This window comes from Pseudophryne corroboree, chromosome 1, assembly GCF_028390025.1.
Source record: "Pseudophryne corroboree isolate aPseCor3 chromosome 1, aPseCor3.hap2, whole genome shotgun sequence".
Classification (NCBI taxonomy): domain Eukaryota; kingdom Metazoa; phylum Chordata; class Amphibia; order Anura; family Myobatrachidae; genus Pseudophryne; species Pseudophryne corroboree.
In genome coordinates, this window is record NC_086444.1 from 1,238,224,035 (window position 1) to 1,238,246,505 (window position 22,471).

Consider the following 22,471-nt stretch of genomic DNA (forward strand, 5'->3'; position numbering starts at 1 on the left):
ACAATGATTACAAGAATTTGCATAGCATTTCAGAATGGGGCGCCTGAAGTAAGTATTTTCAGGTTATACCACTTGGTGGACTTAATGCATTTCCTCAAAGCCTCCTTAACTGTTATTGATAAAGTGTGTTCATAAGCGAGCCGTATATCAAATAAAACTGTGTAAATTTGTCTTTATGAAGTGTTGTATTAGTCCCGTCCATAGAGAATAAACATTGGATTCGTGGAAGTAACAAAGTGATAGGTATAGGGTTCGAGGTTATCCATTGTGATAGTATTGTCTTTTTTTGTGGCTGCAGCCAATTTGTTAAGCAATATTCTATTACTTTTGGATAATGAGCAAGGGGTGGTTTGGGATATATGCCCCAGAATGCCCAGGCCATATCAATTGTGAATCTTAGATGTAAAGTGTTATTAATATATGATTAGAGTGAGATCCATAATGTCTGCTCCTTCGTGTAATATCACAAACAATTAATTATGTCTGCATCAGGAGTTCCACATTTATACTTGATCTCCGAGGGCCAACTGATGTCTGAAAACATGTCAAGCATGGGACCTGTGCTGCCCCTGGTTTCAGTGCAATTGTGTCTTCTGCCATCCTTAGAACATCATCTCCATCTCACTACCACAGTCATCTTTAAAAGAAATCAGGACTTCCAAAACTGGCAAGAAGGGAGGAGCCATTTTATAGGCTAACAAATAGTGATTTTGAAAGTATGTCTTAAAGCAATAGTTCTATGGTTTCCTATGTATCTCATCAGCCAATGGTCAGTCTCTTCTTCTGCAAGTTTTTATGGTGACATCTGACAACTATGTCTCACAGAAAAAAATACTCTGTAATTGTGGAAAACCCATCTGCCTGCCTTTAGGTGTTTTTAATTATTACGGGTCATTGCACTTGCTTTTTACATATTAGAATGGGTGCTATAAAAGATAAGACCTGGATACATGTATATTATAGAGTAACATAGTATCTAAGGTTGAAAAAATACAATTTATCCATCGAGTTCAACCTATTTGTGGTCTCCTATGCAGGATTATTTTGGTCTAAAATTTTGTCTGATGCTTATGTCAGCCGTGGCATTTTATCCCTCTTTTTATAGTAACTTTAGTGCGCGACTATGCACCATAACCCTGTATATCCTTATCCATTAGGAATTTAGCTAACCCATTCTTAAAGGTGTTGACTGAGTCCGCCATTACAACTCCCTCAGGCAGGGAATTTATAGCACATATTGTCCTTACTGTGAAAAAGCCTTTATGCCGCATTGTGTGGAATCTCCTCTTCTCTAACCTGAGCGAGTGTCCACGAGTCCTCTGTGCTGATCTTATAGAAAACAGGTCCCATGCAAGCCCTGTGTATTGTCCCTTTATATGTTTGTAGATGTTGATCATGTCCCCTCTTAGTATCCTCCTTTTCCAATGTAAACATGCCAAGCCTTGCAAACCTTTCCTCGTATTCCAGCGTCTCCATGCCATTAATTAGTTTGGTCGCCCACCTCTGAACCTTTTCTAGCTCCAGGATATCCTTTTTGTAGTATAGTGCCCAAAATTGTACACAGTATTCAAGATGTGGCCTCACTAGTGATTTGTATAATAGGAGTATAACACTCTCTTCCCTTGCATCAATCTTATTAGCCTTCTTTGCTGCAATCCTACTTTGGGTACTTCTGCTTAGTTTGCTATCTGTGTGAACCCCTAAGTCTTTTTCCAGTACAGAATCCCCTAATATTACCCCATTTAATATGTAGGTGTTATTTTTGTTCTTGCTACCACAGTGCATTACCTTACATTTGTCTGTATTGAAGCGCAGTCTCCATTTGGCTGCCCATGCTTCTAGTTTACCTAAGTCATTCTGAAGAGACTCAGCATCCTCATCCATATTTATAACCTTACACAATTTGGTATTGTCTGCAAAAATTGACACCATACTCTCTAGACCTACTGTTAGGTCGTTAATGAAAATGTTAAACAATAGTGGTTCTAGTACAGACCCTTGTGGCACAACACTTAGCACTTCAGTCCAATTTGAAAATTATCCTTTAACCACAACACGCTGCTCCCTATTATTTAACCAATTTTTAACCCAAGTGCATATTGTGCTTCCTAGCCCTATTTCTTGTAGTTTGTAGATAAGTTGCATGTGTGGTACTGTGTCGAAAGCTTTGGCAAAGTCTAAAAAAATTACATCTACCTCCTTACCCTGATCAAGGTTCGCACTTACTGTTTCATAAAAGCCAGGTAAGTTGGTTTGACATGATATGTCCTTAACAAATCCATGTTGATTCCTTTTAATAACCTTATTGGCTTCAAGGACCTTCTGAATTTTATCCCTTAGAATACCTTCCAGTACTTTCCCCACTATTGATGTAAGACTAACTGGTCTATAATTACCCAGTTCAGCTATAGTGAGCTGTCAGTATTAAGGATGATAGTGACCCACCTGATAAGTTGTGCGCATATTTTTAGCCAAACATGTGCTAAGAACCTCAATATTACGCTATGTTAAATTGCGGAGTTCGCTATAATTGTTGTGATTATTATTATTCCTAGTGCATAGAGAATACACATTATCTCTTCCTTCATGTTACTACAAGTCTCAGGATGGCATCATCTCTTATGTTTAAAATCAGGGTGTTGATTAAAGTTCACCCACCCCAACCTTTATGTTTCACAACACTTGTATCCAGTAAAGAGTGATTCTGGCAGTTTTCTGGCAATTTTCCCTTTAGTCATGGTCTAGAAAGTCTTCACCGTCATTGCAAATGTACAGAACAGCTTTTGCAATGTTATTGATGTTACTGGGATCTCATTTTCAGGGTAACAATGTCTGCAGAATGTAAAAGTTCTTGAGAATATAACATATCCAAAATAAACAATCCATAACAAGTACACATCTAAGGGACATCTTCTTTGATAGATGTTACAATATCAAGAGAGAGTGTTTCTATAATTAACTTATACTTAAATTTAGAAATAAATAGTATTATATAAATTGCATGGAGAATGTGTCAATCAACCAATCCCAGGAAAAATTGCAATTGAAGTCCGATGTTATGTGTCAGCTGAACAGTCACATACAGTATAAAACCTGGGCAACCAGCTACTGAGCTGCTAACCTGAACCCCATCGAAGCACCTCCACTGACAGCATGCCAAAGATTTCCACACCCATGTCCACACCATTCAGCCATACATTCAGAACCAGAGGTGGATCCACCAAACCCACTTCCAGCTGCAATGCTCCTAGGAGATGGCAGTGAAGGCAAAATTGAAACATACATGATATTGTTTTTGCCTGATAACATATTGTTTGCATATAGTGTGTTTCCCTTATTGATTAATTTGAATTCCTTTATGCATATTTAAAATCAAACATACATTCACTTTGTACTTTCAAGTGTTTTTCCAAACTGATTAAAATAATAATTAGAAAAATATTCCTGTCCCCAAATGTTTCTTAAATCTATAGATTCATAGGGAAATGGTAAATCCCACTATTTATCACAATGCTTAGGAATACAAATCATAGGCTACATAAATGTTATGTCTGTTCACATAACACATGGGATCCGGTCAGGATGCCAGCAGTTGGGAAACCGGAAGTTGGAATCCAGGCACCAGAATCCCTACATGCAGTCATAATGCCAATGCCGGAACTCCGGAAACAGATCAATTGCCGATGCCAAGTATAATTACCGAGCCCCCATCAGAATTATGTCCATCATGATGCCACGGATGGTCTTTTGACTGGCAGCATCCTGGATGCCAATATATATTGCACCAAACCCAAACAAAGGACAAAATACTATATATTAAAGAATGGTAGAAGTCAAAAGATTGTCCATTATGTAAATGCAAAGTCATCTAAGGGTGAACGATTTAACAGTGGTACATGTGTGTGTACATGTGTACAGCCAGATTATTGAATAAGTTGCACATACACTAAAAAACAATCACACTTTGGAAAAGGTCCCAGGAGGATCGAAATGCGTCAGTGATGAGAGAGTGGCTATATATTGAACTTTCCTGAGACTCTGGACATTTGGCTACAAAAGAAACCTTTTTGTGAGGATTCCCGTGGTTGCTATTGTGAGTTTTTGGTAAGCATTTGAGTTTATCACTGGGTGACCCTTGGGTGCTTATAAACATAAAGAAACCTTTATGTGCATGATCACAGTCATATAAAAATGAGTTTTAGGTACGTTAGTTCAAAAAAAGATTTATATTGGGTGACCACCAACTATAATACCACTACACAGTGGTGTCTATTGAGGCGAAGTTTCACTATACTACACATTGCCTTGTCATTCTTTTTTGCTTTTCTAAATACGCAAATTTGGAGAAAAAAATTACCCATAAGAAGATTCATAAATCGGACAAGTGTAAGAAACCATTATATAAAGGATTCCAGCTACATTTTGTGTTCAGTACGCTGTCATTTACTTGTTGTCCCCACAATCCAGATTGTATGGTCATTTTGTTTGAAAAGAAACCTTTATAAATTCAGCAGACCCAATCTATGAAGTGAGTTCCGGTACGCTAGATTTCATTGATGTGTATTTGGTCTCTTGAATACCGTTATAATTCAGAAAAAATTTATACTCAAGACATTTTTTGTTTTTTGTTTTCTCTCTTTTAATATGAACTACCTCTGGAGAAAAACCTGGATTAGAAGAGGAATTATTTCTGCTGAACCAGTGACTTTGTTGGTTTAATTTTTTCATGTGTTGCCTTTGATCTATTGTCTTGTCTCAAATATTTTTGTTACTAAATAACATTCAACTTGCATCTATATTTGAATTTTTTTTTATAGCTAAATCATGCCTTCAAACAGATAATTTGTAATGGTCAACTTTGCCAATGATCCTCAACTTTTCTACACTTTGGACAGTTTGTAAAAAAATGTAAAATTTAACCCCCCTAAAAACGCTAAGGGTGCGTACACACTAGGATAACATTGCAAACGATGATATGTCATCCGCTAAAGTACCCGACCTCAGCAAGTGCATACACACTTGTCGATGTCGGGAGAGGTGAATGCCAATGGAAGCAGGGGCTTCTCTTTGATATCATCTATCAGACCTGCAAGCAGCTTTTATATAACATCTGTACACACTAGACAATATCATTCTCAACCAGCCAATATCGGCCAGATCGTTTGAATTTTCGCCCACTGAGGGAACATATCATAAATGTTTGCTTGAACTGACATTTTCTTTACAGTGAGAGTCACCTCATGGTTCAAATCCCCCTGCCTGGTCACTGTGCATTGCTTAATTGGGGGGGTTCAAATTGGCCTAAAGCCAGATTATGCAATACACAGCAACTGAGCACAATGTACGACACTTTGAATAGAAAGTACAATAACATGCCACTAGGTTTGTATAGACAAAGGAACCCAGTTTTTAATAGTCTAAAATGTGTTTTATTATGGTTTTAGTAAATATGTGTGCATTATTATACTTATTTATAGCAGGAGAATATGGGAGCAACAACGAAGGGAAAAAAAGAAGCAACAGCAATACTCAGCAATACCTGTAAGGCCATGAGACAAAAGCAAGGAAATAGTTTTACAAAAACATATTGTAATGTGGCTTGGTAATAAAGAGCAAGTGTAGCCTGTTTTTACCCAGCAGCCTTCCCTTGAGCAATTCTCCTGCCTCAAATAGACTGAAGTCTCCCACTACAGATATGCTTTGTATTGCAGCATGCTGTAGTGGGATCATGATGCATATGCATAGCTGCCAGGCTCCCATTGAAATGAATTGTAAGAAATGAATATGAAGAGCGTGACCCGCTATGCCACGCGTTGTATGCTGCGATGAATGTTCATCACCGTATCAACGTAAAGGGTCACATCATCATTATGGAGAGACGACTGACTGAGGATAAAGACATCATAACATGAGCCAGGGTAGCCAAGAGGTGCTGTCATGCTGAGCCTTCTAGTTCCACACAGAAAAAAATAAAATGCATATGCACACTCTATAGTACTAAGCACTGCTAATCAGAATTCTTATAATACATTCTGCAATCAAATAGAGAAAAATTAAGGTGATTAGCATTATTTTTCACCAACAATATATGGGCTCACCAACTGCGACCATGTAACCTCATTAGTAGGGGTCACTAACACTAGGGTTCAAGTCCAGGACTTGGTCAGCACAGGACAACAACCCAAAGGCATGACACTAGTGAGAGGTTAAAGTGGTAGTAAGTTTTACATAAATAAGACACAGAAGATATGTGTTAGCATTATTATATTTGTAAGAAGTAATAAATACAGATGTATATATTTGAATAATTGGAACCTTGCATGCCGTGCAGAAAGCCATGTTGCAGCGTGCTGTGTCACAGTAAAGATGAGCATGGCTACATCTGTAGAATTATAAAATGTGTTACATATTACAAAATAACAGGCCTGATGCCTAGTAAGGTATATGTGGACTCCATCCTTAGGTGGTCTCAGCTTAATGTGTGGGCAGTCAATAGCACCCAGGACATTAGGCATACCTGAGATATTATAGCAATCTACCCTAATTTCATGTCACTGTGACTTCTGGCTACAGAAGCAGATTTAGGTGTTGCTCAGATCCATCAGTGAAGCCAGGACGTGTGTCAAGTACCTATAAAGGGTGGGCTGGGAACTTCCAAGTACTCACCCAGTGACTGATTGAAAGAAGTAAGGTGTAAAAAAAATGTAACAGAGAAAACAGTTTGTGCGGCACAGATACTGTGCAAGACCATCCAATGTCTGGGTCTACATGACCCTTGACGAAGTCATAGAAATGCATTAAGTTGTTATGAGTGAGACAGAACATCTGGATGTCATCACCATCAGATTTGGGTTTAAACAGCCCTGAAAAAACCTAGGTCTACAAAGCATGTGCAGTACCTGAAGATGTGGCACATCCTGCTCTGTTTGTTGTTCCTGTGTCCTTTCAATCAGGGGATAAGGTGAGCCACGTAAGAAGAGGACACTGCAGCACACGTGACTCAGCCATGGATCACCCATGTGTGATTTAGCTAAGTTGTCATCTTCTGTCCTGTAAACACCTTGTAACTTATTATGAGGTCCACATTATGTGATATGTGCCCAGCCTGACATTGGCAGTGATGGGAGCTGGCGTGTACATACACACTTGGAGATGCGGGCAGTGATGGACCAATGGTGGTGGCCATGCTTCATTCATCAGTATGATCCTCGCTGACTACATCCCCCATTGGCGCTGCATATAGGACCAATAGAGGATGCTGCTGATGACCTGCTGGGGCACGCTTTGTCAGTGTATCAGATGACATATCATATATTGTGTACCCAGCTTTAGTGTCATCACATGCAGAGTTCACAGGTGTTAAACCAGGCTCTGTAATACCGTACACATTAGATAGAACACAACTCTGTGACAATTAAACATTATTTAATAAGTTATTTCTATCTCTAATTTCATTAATGATTTACATATTTCTCCATGTACAAGATCCCCAAATCTCGGTGCAATGACAGATGTTCCCCTGGATACAGAAAAGCCTCTAATGGAGGATTCCATGTCTGCTGCTATGACTGTGTCCCATGTTCTGAGGGAGAAATGTCCAATGTTACAGGTAGGGATGTGTTATATACAGGAAGAGTCGCCATATGAGAGTAACTGATGATACAATTACTATGGTAAATGCACTCAGAGATGTGTGTGTTTAAAGGGGTGTGTGTGTGTAAAGTAATGTGTGTGTATAGAGGGGTGTGTTTGTACCAAGGGGTGTGTGTGTGTAGAGGGGTAAGAGTGTATAGAGAGGTGTGTGTAGGAGGGGTGTGTGTAGTAGGGTTTGTGTGTACATGTATAAAGTAGTAGTATGTGTAGAGGGGTAGTCTGTGTAGAGGAGTAGTGTGTTAAGAGGGGTGTGTATAGAGGTGTGTATATTAGGGTGTGTGTGTATATATATATATATATATATATATATTAGGATATTTGTGTATGGGGGGTGTATGGGGAAGTGTGTGTGTAGGGAAAGTGTGTGTGTGTGTGTGTAGAGGGGTGTGTATAAAGGGTTGTGAGTGTGTAGAGTTGCATGTGTGTGTAGGTGAGAGGCAGCACATACAGTATGGGGATATAGATGGAAGGAGTATACATAAGTTTTAAGAAAGTATTTGACGAAAGTGTAGGCAAGTCTTTCAAGTAGCTTGGAGAGGCATGGCAGCTGAGAGATGGGACAGTAGTTTGAGAAAGTGTTAGGGTCAGAATTTAGTTTTTTCAGAATGAGAGTAATCACTGCATGCAGAGAAGGAAAGCTACCAGTAGAGAGAGTGAGAGATTACAGATGTTAGTTAAGGTTGGGATGAGCAAAGGAGACAGAGATTTATTTACTTGTGATGGTATAGGCTCAAGAGGAGAGGTAGTAGAGGAGCAGGCTGAGAAGAGTGTTGACACTTCATCTACACTTGTGGGATCAAATGGGGAGAGAATGCCAGAAGGTTCAGATAGAGAATTGAGCAGGTCACTGGCTGAGGAAGAGCATACCATTTCATCTCAGATCTCATCAATCTTGTCCTTGTAGTAGGAAGCAAGATCTTGCGCCTTGATAGTGGCTGGTGGGTTGGGTGAGGGATGGTTCAGAAGTGATTAATATGACATTTAATATGGACAGTTCTTGAAAATTAATAGCAATATTGAAATCACTCATGATGATGGTGGAGATGTCAGAGGATAGAAAGTGAGGGTGCCAGGCAGAAAAATCTTCCAGAAATTGTTTGGGTTGCCCAGGTGGGTGATAAATAGCTGCAACACGCAGAGAGAAAGGAGTGTAAATCCCGATGGAATGTACTTCAAATGATGTGAATGTGAGTGATGTTACTTGTGGTAGAACTGTGTGTGTGACAGATTGGGAAAGTAATAATCCAGCTCCTCCTCCTTTACTGTTTCCAGGCCTGGAGCAGTGTGTGAAATGGAGACCACCATGTGTCAGTGCTGCAGGGGAGGCTGTATCTGATTTTATGAGCCATGTTTCTTTTATAGCAAGCAGATTGAAGTTGTTAGATATGAAGAGGTGATGTAAAGATGTTAATTTGTTACAACGGAGCGTGCATTCCATAAGGCACATTTTAGTGATTTGAAGGGTGCAGGGAGACATGTGTTTATGAGTTTGGCTGGTTGTCTATATTGCTGCGAATCAGGTGGATGTGAGTGGGGCAAGTGGTTGGGTCCTGGATTTGGGGAAATGTCACCAGCTAAAAGCAGCAGGAGAGAGAGATAAATAAAGTTGGAGGTTTGTCAATATGTTTTATGGTGTCCGGTTGTCAAAGTAGAGAGATAAGTAAAAATCTCATGAGTGTTAACAAGAGGGAGTGAATAATTTAGGCAGCAATGTGTACAGGGGGATGAGAAGCAGGGATAATGAATGATGTTTTTGTTTTAGAGAAAAAGCTATGGAGTACAATGAAGAAAATGAATTTGTGGTACATGGTTTGTTTCAGATAAAAGTACAGTTCTTTAGGCTCGGAGTGTAAAAAAGTTGCAACATTTAAATGTAAACATTCAAATACCTGTTTACTGGTGTTCAGCTGTTCATTTACAAACACTTAGTATTATGAATAATTTACGTATGTGAATTCAAATTGATCCGCACAGCTGACCCTAGATTGCATCTAAATGAATTCTTGGCAAATGAATAAAGGCTATCAGTGAGGCAAAAGTTTAGTTGGTTATACATGTGTTCAAAGCCACACATACTCTGCTGATTAATTTGAAAAGCCACACTTGTATTGTATAGCTGTGTAAAAAGTAGCATAACATTTTTTCACATTTTCTCAAAACAAGTTGTCAAGCTTCGTATACAGACTGAGACATGCACGCAGATATACAGTACATGTGTCCAATCAAGGCGGCACAGACACTGCTGATTAAGTTGAAAAGTCACACTTGTATTGTATATCTGTGTAAAAAGTAGCCTCCAGTAGCTGATGCATTGAGGAGCGACCTCATTGCAGTTAGGTGCTGCTTTGATATATTGCATCTGTACTGTATATCTATGTGTATACGGAATATACCGGCTGCAGGAGGCTGTGCTATCCAGCACTGTACTGTTGTTTTCATTAGTTGTGCAATTGCCACCAAGTGGTGGAGCTGTGTATTGCATGCTGTTGATCCTCTTCTGCCTTATCATGCCTTACTTCCCCAAGCAGCGCTATTTGTATGGCACGACTAGGACGCCTGTATGGTGCAGTAGTGGCAATGATGAGTGTAGCTACATGTATAAGAGTAGTTGTAAAGGGACTAATTCTGGAGCCCTTGTTACATCTATTGCAGTCCAGTGTCATGCAGCCTCACCCCACTACTCCACACACATCCTTTCATGTCATGCTTTTCTTCAGTGTAGTGTAGCTCAATATTGGAATATAAACTGCGATGTAGTCCGAAGTACATAAAGCCTCTAATGGCGCAGTAAAGGATACAGTTGCCATTTTGCTCCCATGGACTGCCCATCACATTCAAACCTTAATACCCCTCAATGGGTCATATACTGTACCTGATTAAACCTTTTAGGTAGAAACACATCAAGACTATTTCAGTGAAATAAATTGGATGTTTTATTTAGAATTCTAAGATGGATGTTCTTTAATTGTTTTATGTTGAGCAATTTATTGGCCACACAGATAATATGTTATTTTATATTACATTTTAGACAGTGACAGCTGCCATAGATGTCCTGATGAGGAGTGGCCGGATGAGAGAAAAGTGAGATGTGTCCCCAAAACATACGACTTTCTGTCATATGAAAAGGACAATGTGGCACTAATTTCCCCAGTAACCGCTTCATCTTTCTCTGCCGTAACATTATTTATATTAGGGAACTTTATTTATTACTGGAACACTCCAATTGTGAAAGCCAACAACCGGGCTGTAAGCTTCATTCTCCTGGTCTCAATCTTGCTGAGCTTTCTCTGTGTATTCTTGTTCCTCGGCCAGCCGGTGGATGTAACCTGCAGGCTGAGACAGATGTCATTTGGGATCTTCTTCTCCACAGCTGTCTCTTCTGTACTGGCCAAGACTGTCACTGTCTGCATTGCTTTCAAAGCCACCAAACCTGGTAGTCCCTGGAAGAAGTGGGTAACACTCAAAGTGTCTAATTATGTGGTCATTGTGTGCTCCTCTGTCCAAGCTCTAATCTGTGCTATGTGGCTGTCAGTTTCTCCTCCATACCATGAGTATGACCATAACTCCTATCAGGGAATGATCATCATTCAGTGTAATGAGGGGTCAGTGATTTGGTTCTACTCTGTGTTGGGCTACATGGGGATCCTGGCAGCTGTGAGCTTTGTTCTGGCTTTCATGGTGAGGACATTACCGGACAGCTTTAATGAGGCCAAGTACATCACCTTCAGCATGCTGGTGTTCTGCAGTGTCTGGATTGCAATGATCCCAGCCTATCTGAGCACCAAAGGGAAAGACGCGGTGGCTGTAGAGAAATTCGCCATCCTGACCTCATGTGCTGGAGTTCTGGGCTGTATATTTTTCCCAAAACTCTACATTCTGCTTTTCAGAACTGATTTGATCTCCAGAAAAATGATGCTGGGAAAGAACTAACCATAAGGAATGACATATGCACTAGTGTGCCAAAGTTTTTGGCCAAGGAAAATAATTGTTAATAAAAGACAAAATGTAGTGAAGTAATGAATATATGTATTAATAGTAATGTTTCACATATCGTAGCTAAACATTATCAAAATTATTTATAATTTTATAGTATAACATAAATTTCAGATCAATTTGGCTTTCATCATTGTGTCCTCCTTTGGTGCATATCACTGCTTCACATAATTTGGGCATTCTAGACACCAACTTTTCTAAAGTTCTGTAAATTATGCCTTTCCAGGCATTGGTCACATTATACACTGCTCAAAAAAATAAAGGGAACACTAAAATAACACATCCTAGATCTGAATGAATGAAATATTCTTATTAAATACTTTGTTATTTACATAGTTGAATGTGCTGACAACAAAATCACACAAAAATTATCAATGGAAATCAAATTTATTAACCCATGGAGGTCTGGATTTGGAGTCACCCTCAAAATTAAAGTGGAAAAACACACTACAGGCTGATCCAACTTTGATGTAATGGCCTTAAAACAAGTCAAAATGAGGCACAGTAGTGTGTGTGACCTCCTCGTGCCTGTATGACCTCCTTACATCATCTGGGCATGCTCCTGATGAGGTGGTGGATGGTCTTCTGAGAGATCTCCTCCCAGACCAGGACTAAAGCATCCGCCAACTCCTGGACAGTCTGTGGTGCAACATGGCATTGGTGGATGGAGCAAGACATGATGTTCCAGATGTGCTCAATTGGATTCAGGTCTGGGGAACGGGCGGGCCAGTCCATAGCATCAATGCCTTCATCTTGCAGGAACTGCTGACACACTCCAGCCACATGAGGTCTAGCATTGTCTTGCATTAGGAGGAACCCAGGGCCAACCGCACCAGCATATGGTCTCACAAGGGGTATGATGCTCTCATCTCGGTACCTAATGGCAGTCAGGCTACCTCTGGCGAGCACATGGACGGCTGTGCGGCCCCCCAAAGAAATGCCACCACACACCATTACTGACCCACTGCCAAACCGGTCATGCTGGAGGATGTTGCAGGCAGCAGAACGTTCTCCTTGGCGTCTCCAGACTCTGTCACGTCTGTCACATGTGCTCAGTGAGAACCTGCTTTCATCTGTGAAGAGTACAGGGCGCCAGTGGCGAATCTGCCAATCTTGATGTTCTCTGGCAAATGCCAAACGTCCTGTACGGTGTTGGGCTGTAAGCACAACCCCACCTGTGGGCGTTGGGCCCTCATACCACCCTCATGGAGTCTGTTTCTGATCGTTTGAGTAGACACATGCACATTTGTAGCTTGCTGGATGTCACTTTGCAGGGCTCTGGCAGTGCTCCTCCTGTTCCTCCTTGCACAAAGGCGGAGGTAGCGGTCCTGCTGCTGGGTTGTTGCCCTCCTACGGCCTCCTCCACGTCTCCTGATGTACTGGCCTGTCTCCTGGTAGTGCCTCCATGCTCTGGACACAACGCTGACAAACACAGCAAACCTTCTTGCCACAGCTCGCATTGATGTGCCATCCTGGATGAGCTGCACTACCTGAGCCACTTGTGTGGGTTGTAGGGAGGTCATACAGGCATGTGGAGGCCACACACACTACTGAGCCTCATTTTGACTTGTTTTAAGGACATTACATCAAAGTTGGATCAGCCTGTAGTGTGTTTTTTCACTTTAATTTTGAGGGTGACTCCAAATCCAGACCTCCATGGGTTAATACATTTGATTTCCATTGATCATTTTTGTGTGATTTTGTTGTCCTCACATTCAGCTATGTAAAGAACACAGTATTTAATAAGAATATTTCATTCATTCAGATCTAGGATGTGTTATTTTAGTGTTCCCTTTATTTTTTTGAGCAGTGTATTTTCTTCATTTAAAAAAAGTTATTTTTATTATTACTATTATTATTATTATTATTATTATTATTATTATCTTTTATATTATTAACTATTTATTTTATTAGACAAAGTTGAAAAAACATCAAATATACAACAAAAGCACATGCACAAATTTCATGACTTCCAATACATTGAATGCTGAGCCACAAAAGCTAGAGATCAGATGGCATAATATATTGATTAACATTAAGAAATTCATTAAAAAAAAATTATATATAGAAAAAAGGGGGGAAAAGAAAAAAAAAGCAGTAGCGGGACCTCCATGAAAGACCAGATTACCTGGCCAACCTTTTATAATCTCGTACTGTATGTACTTTTTTCCCCAGCATGATTTGAATAATTACTCTCATATATCAGCCACGTTCACCTATGAGCAATTAACCCCTCCAAAATATAAGTCCTAAAAGAGAATCTCCTTAAAAATAATCAGGGCCATGTTACACACTAAAGTACATTAGATTTTAGAGACAGAAGAATTATTATACATAAACCAAGGTTCCGAGATTATACCTAACCGATCTGTCGTGCAATGATGCAGTGATCTTCTTCATAGTAGATACATACCAAATTTTAGCCATTACCATACTTAAAGGGGGAGGTTCAAGGTTTTTCCAACATTTAGGCACTGTAAATCTAGCTGCATTAAGAATATGGGTGGTCATTCCGAGTTGTTCGCCCGGTAGTTTTCTTCGCATTGCAGCGATTTTCCGCTTAATGCGCATGCGCAATGTCCGCACTGCGACTGCGCCAAGTAAATTTGCTATGCAGTTAGGTGTTTTACTCACGGCTTTTTCATCGTTCTGGTGATCGTAATGTGATTGACAGGAAGTGGGTGTTTCTGGGCGGAAACTGGCCATTTTATGGGTGTATGTGAAAAAATGCTACCATTTCTGGGAAAAACGCAGGAGTGGCTGGAGAAACGGGGGAGTGTCTGGCCGAACGCTGGGTGTGTTTGTGACGTCAAACCAGGAACGACAAGCACTGAACTGATCGCAGATGCCGAGTAAGTCTGGAGCTACTCAGAAACTGCTAAGAGAGGTGTAATCGCAATAATGCAAATACGTCGGTCGCAATTTTAAGAAGCTAAGATTCACTCCCAGTAGGCGGCGGCGTAGCATGAGTAAATCTGCTAAAAGTAGCTTGCGTGCGAACAACTCGGAATGACCCCCATGGTGAATAAGCCTGTTATTATTTTTATCAAGACCCACAATAGGAAAACTCAATAATGCAGACCAAGGGCTGAGTGAGATTGAGATATAAAAAATGTTTCCTCAAGACTTCCGGGGGCGGGGCCAGCTAGTATGGCCTCTTTTTAATATAGCTCCTCAGAGCCGCACAGAGAATCCCGTACAATCTTCCTTTCCAACGGGACTCACTGACAGCAGACTCGTACCCTGTTACTGCTCAGACTCTGCTGATCGTGGGGATACATGTGGTGTGGAGGAGGATTAACAATTGCCCCAAAGTCAGGCCATCGGACGAGATGGCCTGCATGACTGCCAACGTGGCGTTGGCGCGAATATACCCCTGCCTGTAAACCTTAAGGCGGGCTGCTGGCACTGGACGAGTGCTGCCACCATCGACTTGAGAGTCATCGCTCCCTGGTCCTCTACCCACTCCCACCTATGTGAAGCCGCGGGGACCCACTTGCACTCCGGAGTGCATGGCTGCAGCAGGAGAGATCACCCCGCATCGTGACGAGTGAGGGGGCCGGGACGCTTACCGGGACAGAGCCGTGTCTGCAGAGCTGCTGTACTGTTCTGCCCTGCAATTGATCTGTGGCAGCCTGCACGCCTACGTGGGTGATCGGGAGAAGATAGCCCAGTCACAAGATGGCGCATCGCGGACCATCTGCGGGAGATGCCTCTGACCCTGCAGATTGTTCTCTGAAAAGCTGCTGGAACACGGGATCACCCCTTCGTAGCCGGAGGACCTGGCGCTGGGCAGCCGCTCACTGCACCCCTCTTGTCTCAACGGATTTGTTCCTGCCAGGGTCATCCATTCTGTACTTGGCGCAGTGAAGGTATCTGGAGTCCCCTTCAACTGGTGACATACTCGGCCTCCCTATCATACTCCACCACAGCTTACGTCCACCTGAATGGGATGGCATGCTCTCTTCCCCCCAGGTAATAACGCTGTTCTAATGCAAAATCAACTTCTAAATGGCAAAATGCCCAAAAAGTGAATGCGTCCCATCCCCCAACTCCCCCGTATCCATCATCTGGAGGGGAGGAGTCTGCTTCTCAGTCATATCCTCGCAATATAACATTTCCGTCACCTGCTGAAAATGCCAAAGAAGTCATTAATATGTTAATGCCTCTCATAGACAAGAAGTTTGAGGACTTGCATGCTAGGCTAGATACATCTTTAGCTAAGATAGAGTCAAACACAGCTAGACTTGACACTTTGGAACAGAGAACCAGTGATGCCGAAGACTCAGTTCATATTTTGCATCAGGAACTCACAACTAAGTCTCAGGCTATCCACGCCATGATGGAGAAGCTTGACGATTTAGAACATAGAAATAAAAGATGTAATTTGCGCTTTATAGGCATACCTGAGTCGGTTTTCGGACACACAATTGCAGGCCTATGTCAGCACTCTTATTCCGGTGGCAATAGGATTCCCAGATACGGATCCCCCGCTGCCGGTGGAGAGGGCACACAGGTTAGTTGCGACACGCAGAGACAGGGGTGCCCAACCTAGACCAACTATTGCCAATTTCCTCAATTATAGGGACAAAGAGAAATTGTTACAGGCATATCGCGCTGCCCCTGAACTTAGGGTGGAGGGCCAAAAAATCTTAGTGTTCCAAGACTTCTTGGTCATGGTCTCTCAAAAACGCAATGCCTTTTCGGAGGTATGTAAGTTCTTGGTAAACAAAAAGATAAAATTTGCACTGCTATACCCGGCCAAATTGAGGGTTATTGAAAATGGTCGTACTCAGTTATTTACTGACCCTCAACAAGCGAAATCACATTTCTTAAGAAATGGCCCCCATTCACCAGCCCGCTCTAACCTAGAGCATTGGGATAACTCGGTGCTGTTCTAGGAGACATCAAAGGCAGTGTTACGAGCTCATATAATTGGGTATGTGGCTAAACAGAGGAAAGACAACACAAAAAAGTATCATGAATTACACGCGGCCGTGTCCCATAGTTTTAATGCTTACAAAACTAACCCTTCTGAGAATCTTTTGGAAATATATTTACGGGACAAAAATTACTTGATGCCTTTTTAACGGCTCAGGCACAACAACGTTTAGATTTCACTAAATTTCATTACCACAAATGGGGAAATAAAACTGGGAAATTGTTGGCCACTATGTCCAAAGCAAGGAGGAAACGTTCCTTTATTGCGGTCCTGAGGGATGACGCCTGGAAAGAAACCTACACTAAAACCGCCAATATTTTAGCACATCTTACTGACTTTTACACTGAACTCTATAATCATATCTCCCCACAGGAGGAGCTGCAGAGGGATTTTATGTTTATGGGAAATCTGCCATATAGACCCATTTCCCTCTTAAACTCTGATTTTAGAAAATGTCAATCAGTCAAGGCCATTTGTACAGCACTAGCGGGGACGGTGGTGGCCAGAAACTCTCCTAATTCAGAACATATGCTCTTAAGCCTAGACACACACAAAGCCTTCGACACCGTGTCATGGCATCACCTGTTTAGTGTATTAGACTACAGAGGATTTGGTGAAAATTTTGTAGGTGTTATTAAATATATCTACACTGACCCGACGACCTCTTTGCAGGTTAATGGCAAACGGGGTCCTCAGATTACTTTGCAAAGAGGTACGAGACAGGGCTGCCCCCTGTCGCCCCTTCATTTTAATTTATCTATAGACCCTCTCTTCCGAATATTACAAAACTCGATGATTTATCAGGGCATCCCAATTGGGGAAAGAGAGATAAAATTGTCAGCTTTTGCTGATGATGTGCTAGTGTATAATTGGGAACAGGATATTTTTGATTTATTATACAAATTTGGAAAAAATTCGGGCTTCCAAGTTAATCTTTCTAAATCTATAGGGTTCTATTTAAATCACGGGGAAAAAGCCCAGGATGGGGGAGACAGATACCTATACACTGGGCTAACACATATGTAACCTATCTGGGCATTAAACTTCCAAAATATCCCTCGGATTTATATAGGTTGAATGTAAAAGAGGCGATAACCTTCATAACGAAGGAACTGGAAGGATGGAACCATTTAATGCTCTCGTATTTAGGGAGGGCCAATTAGATAAAAATGTGTACATTTCCACGATTATTATATATTTTACAATCTCTTCCCGAAATACTCAGTAGATTGGATCTAACACACATAACTAAATTGTTTCGGCAATTTATATGGAGGGGAAAGAGGCCTCGTATTGCCATGCATAAGCTGCAACAACCGAAAGCTAATGGCGGAATTAATTTCCCAAACGCATTACTTTATAACCAAGCATCTTTATTGAGATTTCTGAGAGACTGGTTAAACGATACAGACCCATATGCAAACACACACCTCGAGGCACAATTCATAAAATCTAAGAGTTTGACAAACTTCCTCCACTGTATACAAGCGGACTGTGATCAGGATTTGAAGGATAATCCCCTTCTGTGGTCGGTCTATCGCCTTTGGCACTCCTTGAGATGTTCCGGAAACTTTGGGCCACAAATCCTCATATCTGTGGTTCCTAGGTAATCCTGACTTCCAGCGTGGGGAGGCGGGATTCCCCTTTAAAATGTTTCAAAACGAGGGCCTGAGGGATATAGGACAATTGGTTGATAAAGAAAATGGGAAGTCACTCACATTTACCCAGTCACAGGATATATTTCCATTTCTACGCGATTACCCATTGGCTTTTCTCCAGTTGCAACATTATACCAGTCTGGTGCTTAAAACCTTATCAAGGACAGACTTGAATAATGAACTAGATACCCTTTTACGAACCCCACCAGCTGCAAAGAAAGCCCTATCTATGCATTACAAAAAACTAACCACCCAGCTAGATCACCCTCAATCAGTCTCAGGACTACAAAAATGTCTGTCAGACTTTCCTGAGCTGACATGTGACACATTATTGAAAAGTTTGCTACACTCTTGCAAACTATTGCCCTCGGCACAATACCAGGATATGTTTTATAATACAGTTCACAGAGCGTACTTTTGCCCATATAAACAATATAGGGTGGGTATGACAGACTCATACAAATGTCTGAAATGTCATGCACCCAAGGTGGACCTATTGCATTGTTTCTGGTTGTGCCCACTACTCCGCTGCTTTTGGCTTCAGGTACGACAGTACGCTATGGAACACTTAATAATAATAATAATAATAATTTTATTTATATAGCGCTCTTTCTCCAATAGGACCCAAGGCGCTTAACAGATGCATAGCATAATATAGTACAGAAAATAATGAAGTACATTTTCATAAAATACAGAAGCATGAAGATACTAAAAGGGACATTATGGAAATGCTTGAGTAAACAGAGATGTCTTGAGTCTACTTTTGAAGGATTCTATAGTTGGGGCCTCTCGCACTGTGCGGGGAAGTGAGTTCCATAGAGTCGGAGCAGCATGACTAAAAGCTCGACCCCCAGAAGAATTACGGTAGATTCTAGGTTCTGCTATAAGTCCTTCATCTATAGATCGCAGTAATCGAGTGGGGCAGTATGGGGTCAGAAGCTGTTTCAGGTACCTTGGGCCTTGGTCATGTAATGCTTTGAAACTCAGTAAGCCAATCTTGAAGATTATTTGCCATCTTACAGGCAGTCAGTGAAGGGAGTAGAGGATGGGTGTTATGTGGCTAGAACGGGGCTGGTTGGTTAATAGCCTGGCAGCTGTGTTTTGCACCAGCTGTAAGCGTTGCAATTCTTTTGCTGGTAGACCAAGGTAGAGGGCATTACAGTAGTCTAAACGAGATGATACAAATGCATGTATGACTTTTGGCATGTCATCTGAGGGAATTAAGTGCTTGATTCTGGCTATGTTCCTCAGGTGAAAGAATGAGGATTTGATTGTGGCTGATATCTGATGTTTAAGTGTCAAGCCACCATCCAGGACAACTCCAAGATTCCACACACGATCACTGGTCTGTAATTCTGAATCACTGAGTGTAAGTCCAGTTGGTTGGCTATGCTGCAGTCTTGTCCTTTGATGTTGCGGTCGTATCAAAAGGACCTCTGTTTTATCCGGGTTCAGTCGCAGCCAACTGGCGCTCATCCACTCCTGTAGTTCAGCTAGACAGCCATTTAGGGTTGCTATTGGGTTATCAGTGCCCGGAGCAGAGGACAAGTACAGTTGTGTATCATCTGCATAGCAGTGGTAGACCAGGCCATGGCGCCTGATTATTTCACCCAATGGGAGCATGTATACTGCAAAAAGCATGGGGGATAGTATAGAACCTTGTGGGACACCACATGGCAATGGCACTGGTGGTGATGAGTATACTCCAGATGATACTCTCTGTGACCTGCCTGTGAGAAATGATTTGAACCAGCTTAGGACTGTGCCATCCAGACCACAGAAATGTATCAGTCGCTCAATCAGAAGCCCATGGTCCACGGTATCAAATGCTGCCGAGAGATCCAGAAGGATTAATATTGTACAGTCACCTCTGTCTTTTGCCATCAGAAGATCATTTAACACACACACCAGGGCTGTTTCAGTGCTATGTCTTCTCCTAAATCCTGATTGAAATGGATCATAAATATCATGGGTTGTCAGGCGGGTTTCCAGTTGATTTGCAACGACTTTCTCAATAACCTTTCCCAGGAAAGGAAGGTTTGATACCGGTCTGTAGTTGGTCATGCAGTCGGGATCTAAATTAGGTTTTTTAAGAAGCGGTCTAACAATTGCTTCCTTTAGGGGTCCAGGAAAAATGCCTGTCTGCAAAGAGCACTGAACAATTTTTGTAAAGACAGGACCAATTATATCCATACAACCTATTAGAAGCTTGGTTGAGGCTGGGTCCAGATCACAGGTGGTGGGATGCAAAATCCGAGCAATTTCAGCAGTGTCCTTTACATCCACTGGGTCAAAGCTGGTCCATGAAGGCAGGCAGCTTATATTGGCAGGCTTTGTAATTTGTCACTCCTTTGATGGCACTGTGGAGATTCCAGCCCGGATGGTGGATATTTTATCTGCAAAGAAGTTTGCAAACTCGTTGCATCTTGCCTGGGAGAGGGTCTCATCAGTCTGCAGGCATGCTGGCTTGCAAAGCATCTCCACTGTGCGGAAAAGTTGAGCTGGCCTATTATTTGCTGCTATGATCTCATTTGACAGGAACTGTGCTTTCTTACGAGTGATTGTCGATTGATATTCTTCGTTATACTTTATTAGTTTTATTTTGTCATCCACTAGGTTAGTCTTCCTCCATCGTCTTTCCAGTCTACGTCCCCTTTTCTTGAGCTCACTAACACTGTTGTCGAACCATGGAGCTTGACGTTGTGGTTTACGAGGTCTTAAACGCACAGGGGCGATAATATCAATTGCAGCCATAACATCCCTATTATAATAACGGACTAGGGAACAGGGATCTTCACAGGCACCCAGTATAGCAGAGAGATTCAGATTTGCTGCAAGAGCCTGGGAAATCATATCCCTCCTTGGACAATACCTGGTCAACTCCACGGGCAGAGATCATATTTGAGGGGTTGCAACTGAGAACCAGAGGGAGTAGTGGTCTGACCAGATGACTGGGTTTATTTTTAGGTCAGTGACTTCTAATCCAATCTGAAAGACAAGGTCGAGAGTGTGACCACTTTTATGTGTGGCAGAGGGAACGACCTGTGTGAAGCCCAGACCATTAATTGTGCACAGGAGGTCTTGGCCAAGGCGTGAGAGCTCATCATCTACCCATGCATTGCAATCCCCGAGGATGAGCCATCTTTGATGTTCCAGAACCAGGCCAGCAACACTGTCTGCAAATTCTTGTAGAAATATCTTTCCATCTCCAGGTGGCCGGTAAATGAGAAGTACTCTGAAACCTAATTCTGTCGACCTCCGGGCAGCAATGCACTCGAATGAGCGAGTAGTTTCAATAGGGTGGACCCTAAGTTTAAGTTCTTTTTTGAAGCAGATAGACACCCCGCCACCCCTGCAGTCCAGTCTTGGGTTGTGGATGACAGAGTAGTTTGTTGGTACTGCAGCCTCCAATATAGGTGCTGCATTTTCATCTAGCCAGGTCTCTGTAATACAGGCTAGATCTGCAGATTAAATAAGGTCAGCAATTGTTGCAGTATTGTTTCTTATAGATCTGGCATTACAAAGGACTGACCTGATTGGGCATACCAGAGGGCCTTCAGTTTTCTTTATGTTAAGTGCAGGAGCTCTGGGTAAGGGGGTCACAAAGTGAGAGTTGACAGTTCTGTCCTTCCAAACACAGGGCCGTCTTTTGGGTATCACTTCTATTTGATTGTTCTTTGAGTATGGGGGTGAGCAGGTGAGCAAAGGACTTAGATGGTTACCGGGGGAAATACATTTCCGGCCTGCTCGCTTCCCACGAATGCGCCTGTGTTTTATTTTTAAAATGCCAAGGGATTGGAGAATAGAAGCCTGTGATGGTGTGATAGGAACTGCAGAACGTGGTGGGCGGAGTGAAAGACTGAAGCTGGAGCAATACGTATACATTTGGTCATCAATGACAGATTACTATAAGTTTGAGCTGCATATGATGATGAGAGAGGGAGAGAAAGCAGTTTTTTTTTGTTTGTTTTTTTCTTTTCCTTTTTGTGTTTTGTTTTCCCCCAATTCGGTATGTGATCCAAAATTATAATGGGATTATGAACAAAGTTATTGCTAAAACCTATTGTGTATATTTGAAGCAAGTAATAAATAAAATAACTGCTGATTTAGTCAATTATCCTAGGATAGGCAGTCTTTTGGTAGGTGTTAGAAGCCAATTCCTACTGTGTAGGTGTGAAAAGTCTCAGTGTGAGAGGCCTTTGAAGTAGATTTTTTTTGTGGGGGT

The 22,471-nt window shown here is 41.8% G+C and overlaps 1 protein-coding gene across 1 annotated transcript in view; it reads left to right on the top strand.

Annotated features, from left to right (window-relative positions):
* Window positions 1-11,583, top strand: part of LOC135052843 (vomeronasal type-2 receptor 26-like) — a 19,798-nt gene extending 8,215 nt beyond the window's left edge. Inside the window, exons 4-5 of the mRNA XM_063957449.1 lie at window positions 7,486-7,609; window positions 10,682-11,583. Coding sequence (XP_063813519.1) covers window positions 7,486-7,609; window positions 10,682-11,583 — 1,026 coding nt within the window. The remainder of the gene's footprint in view (window positions 1-7,485; window positions 7,610-10,681) is intronic.
* Window positions 11,584-22,471: the final 10,888 nt, after the last annotated feature.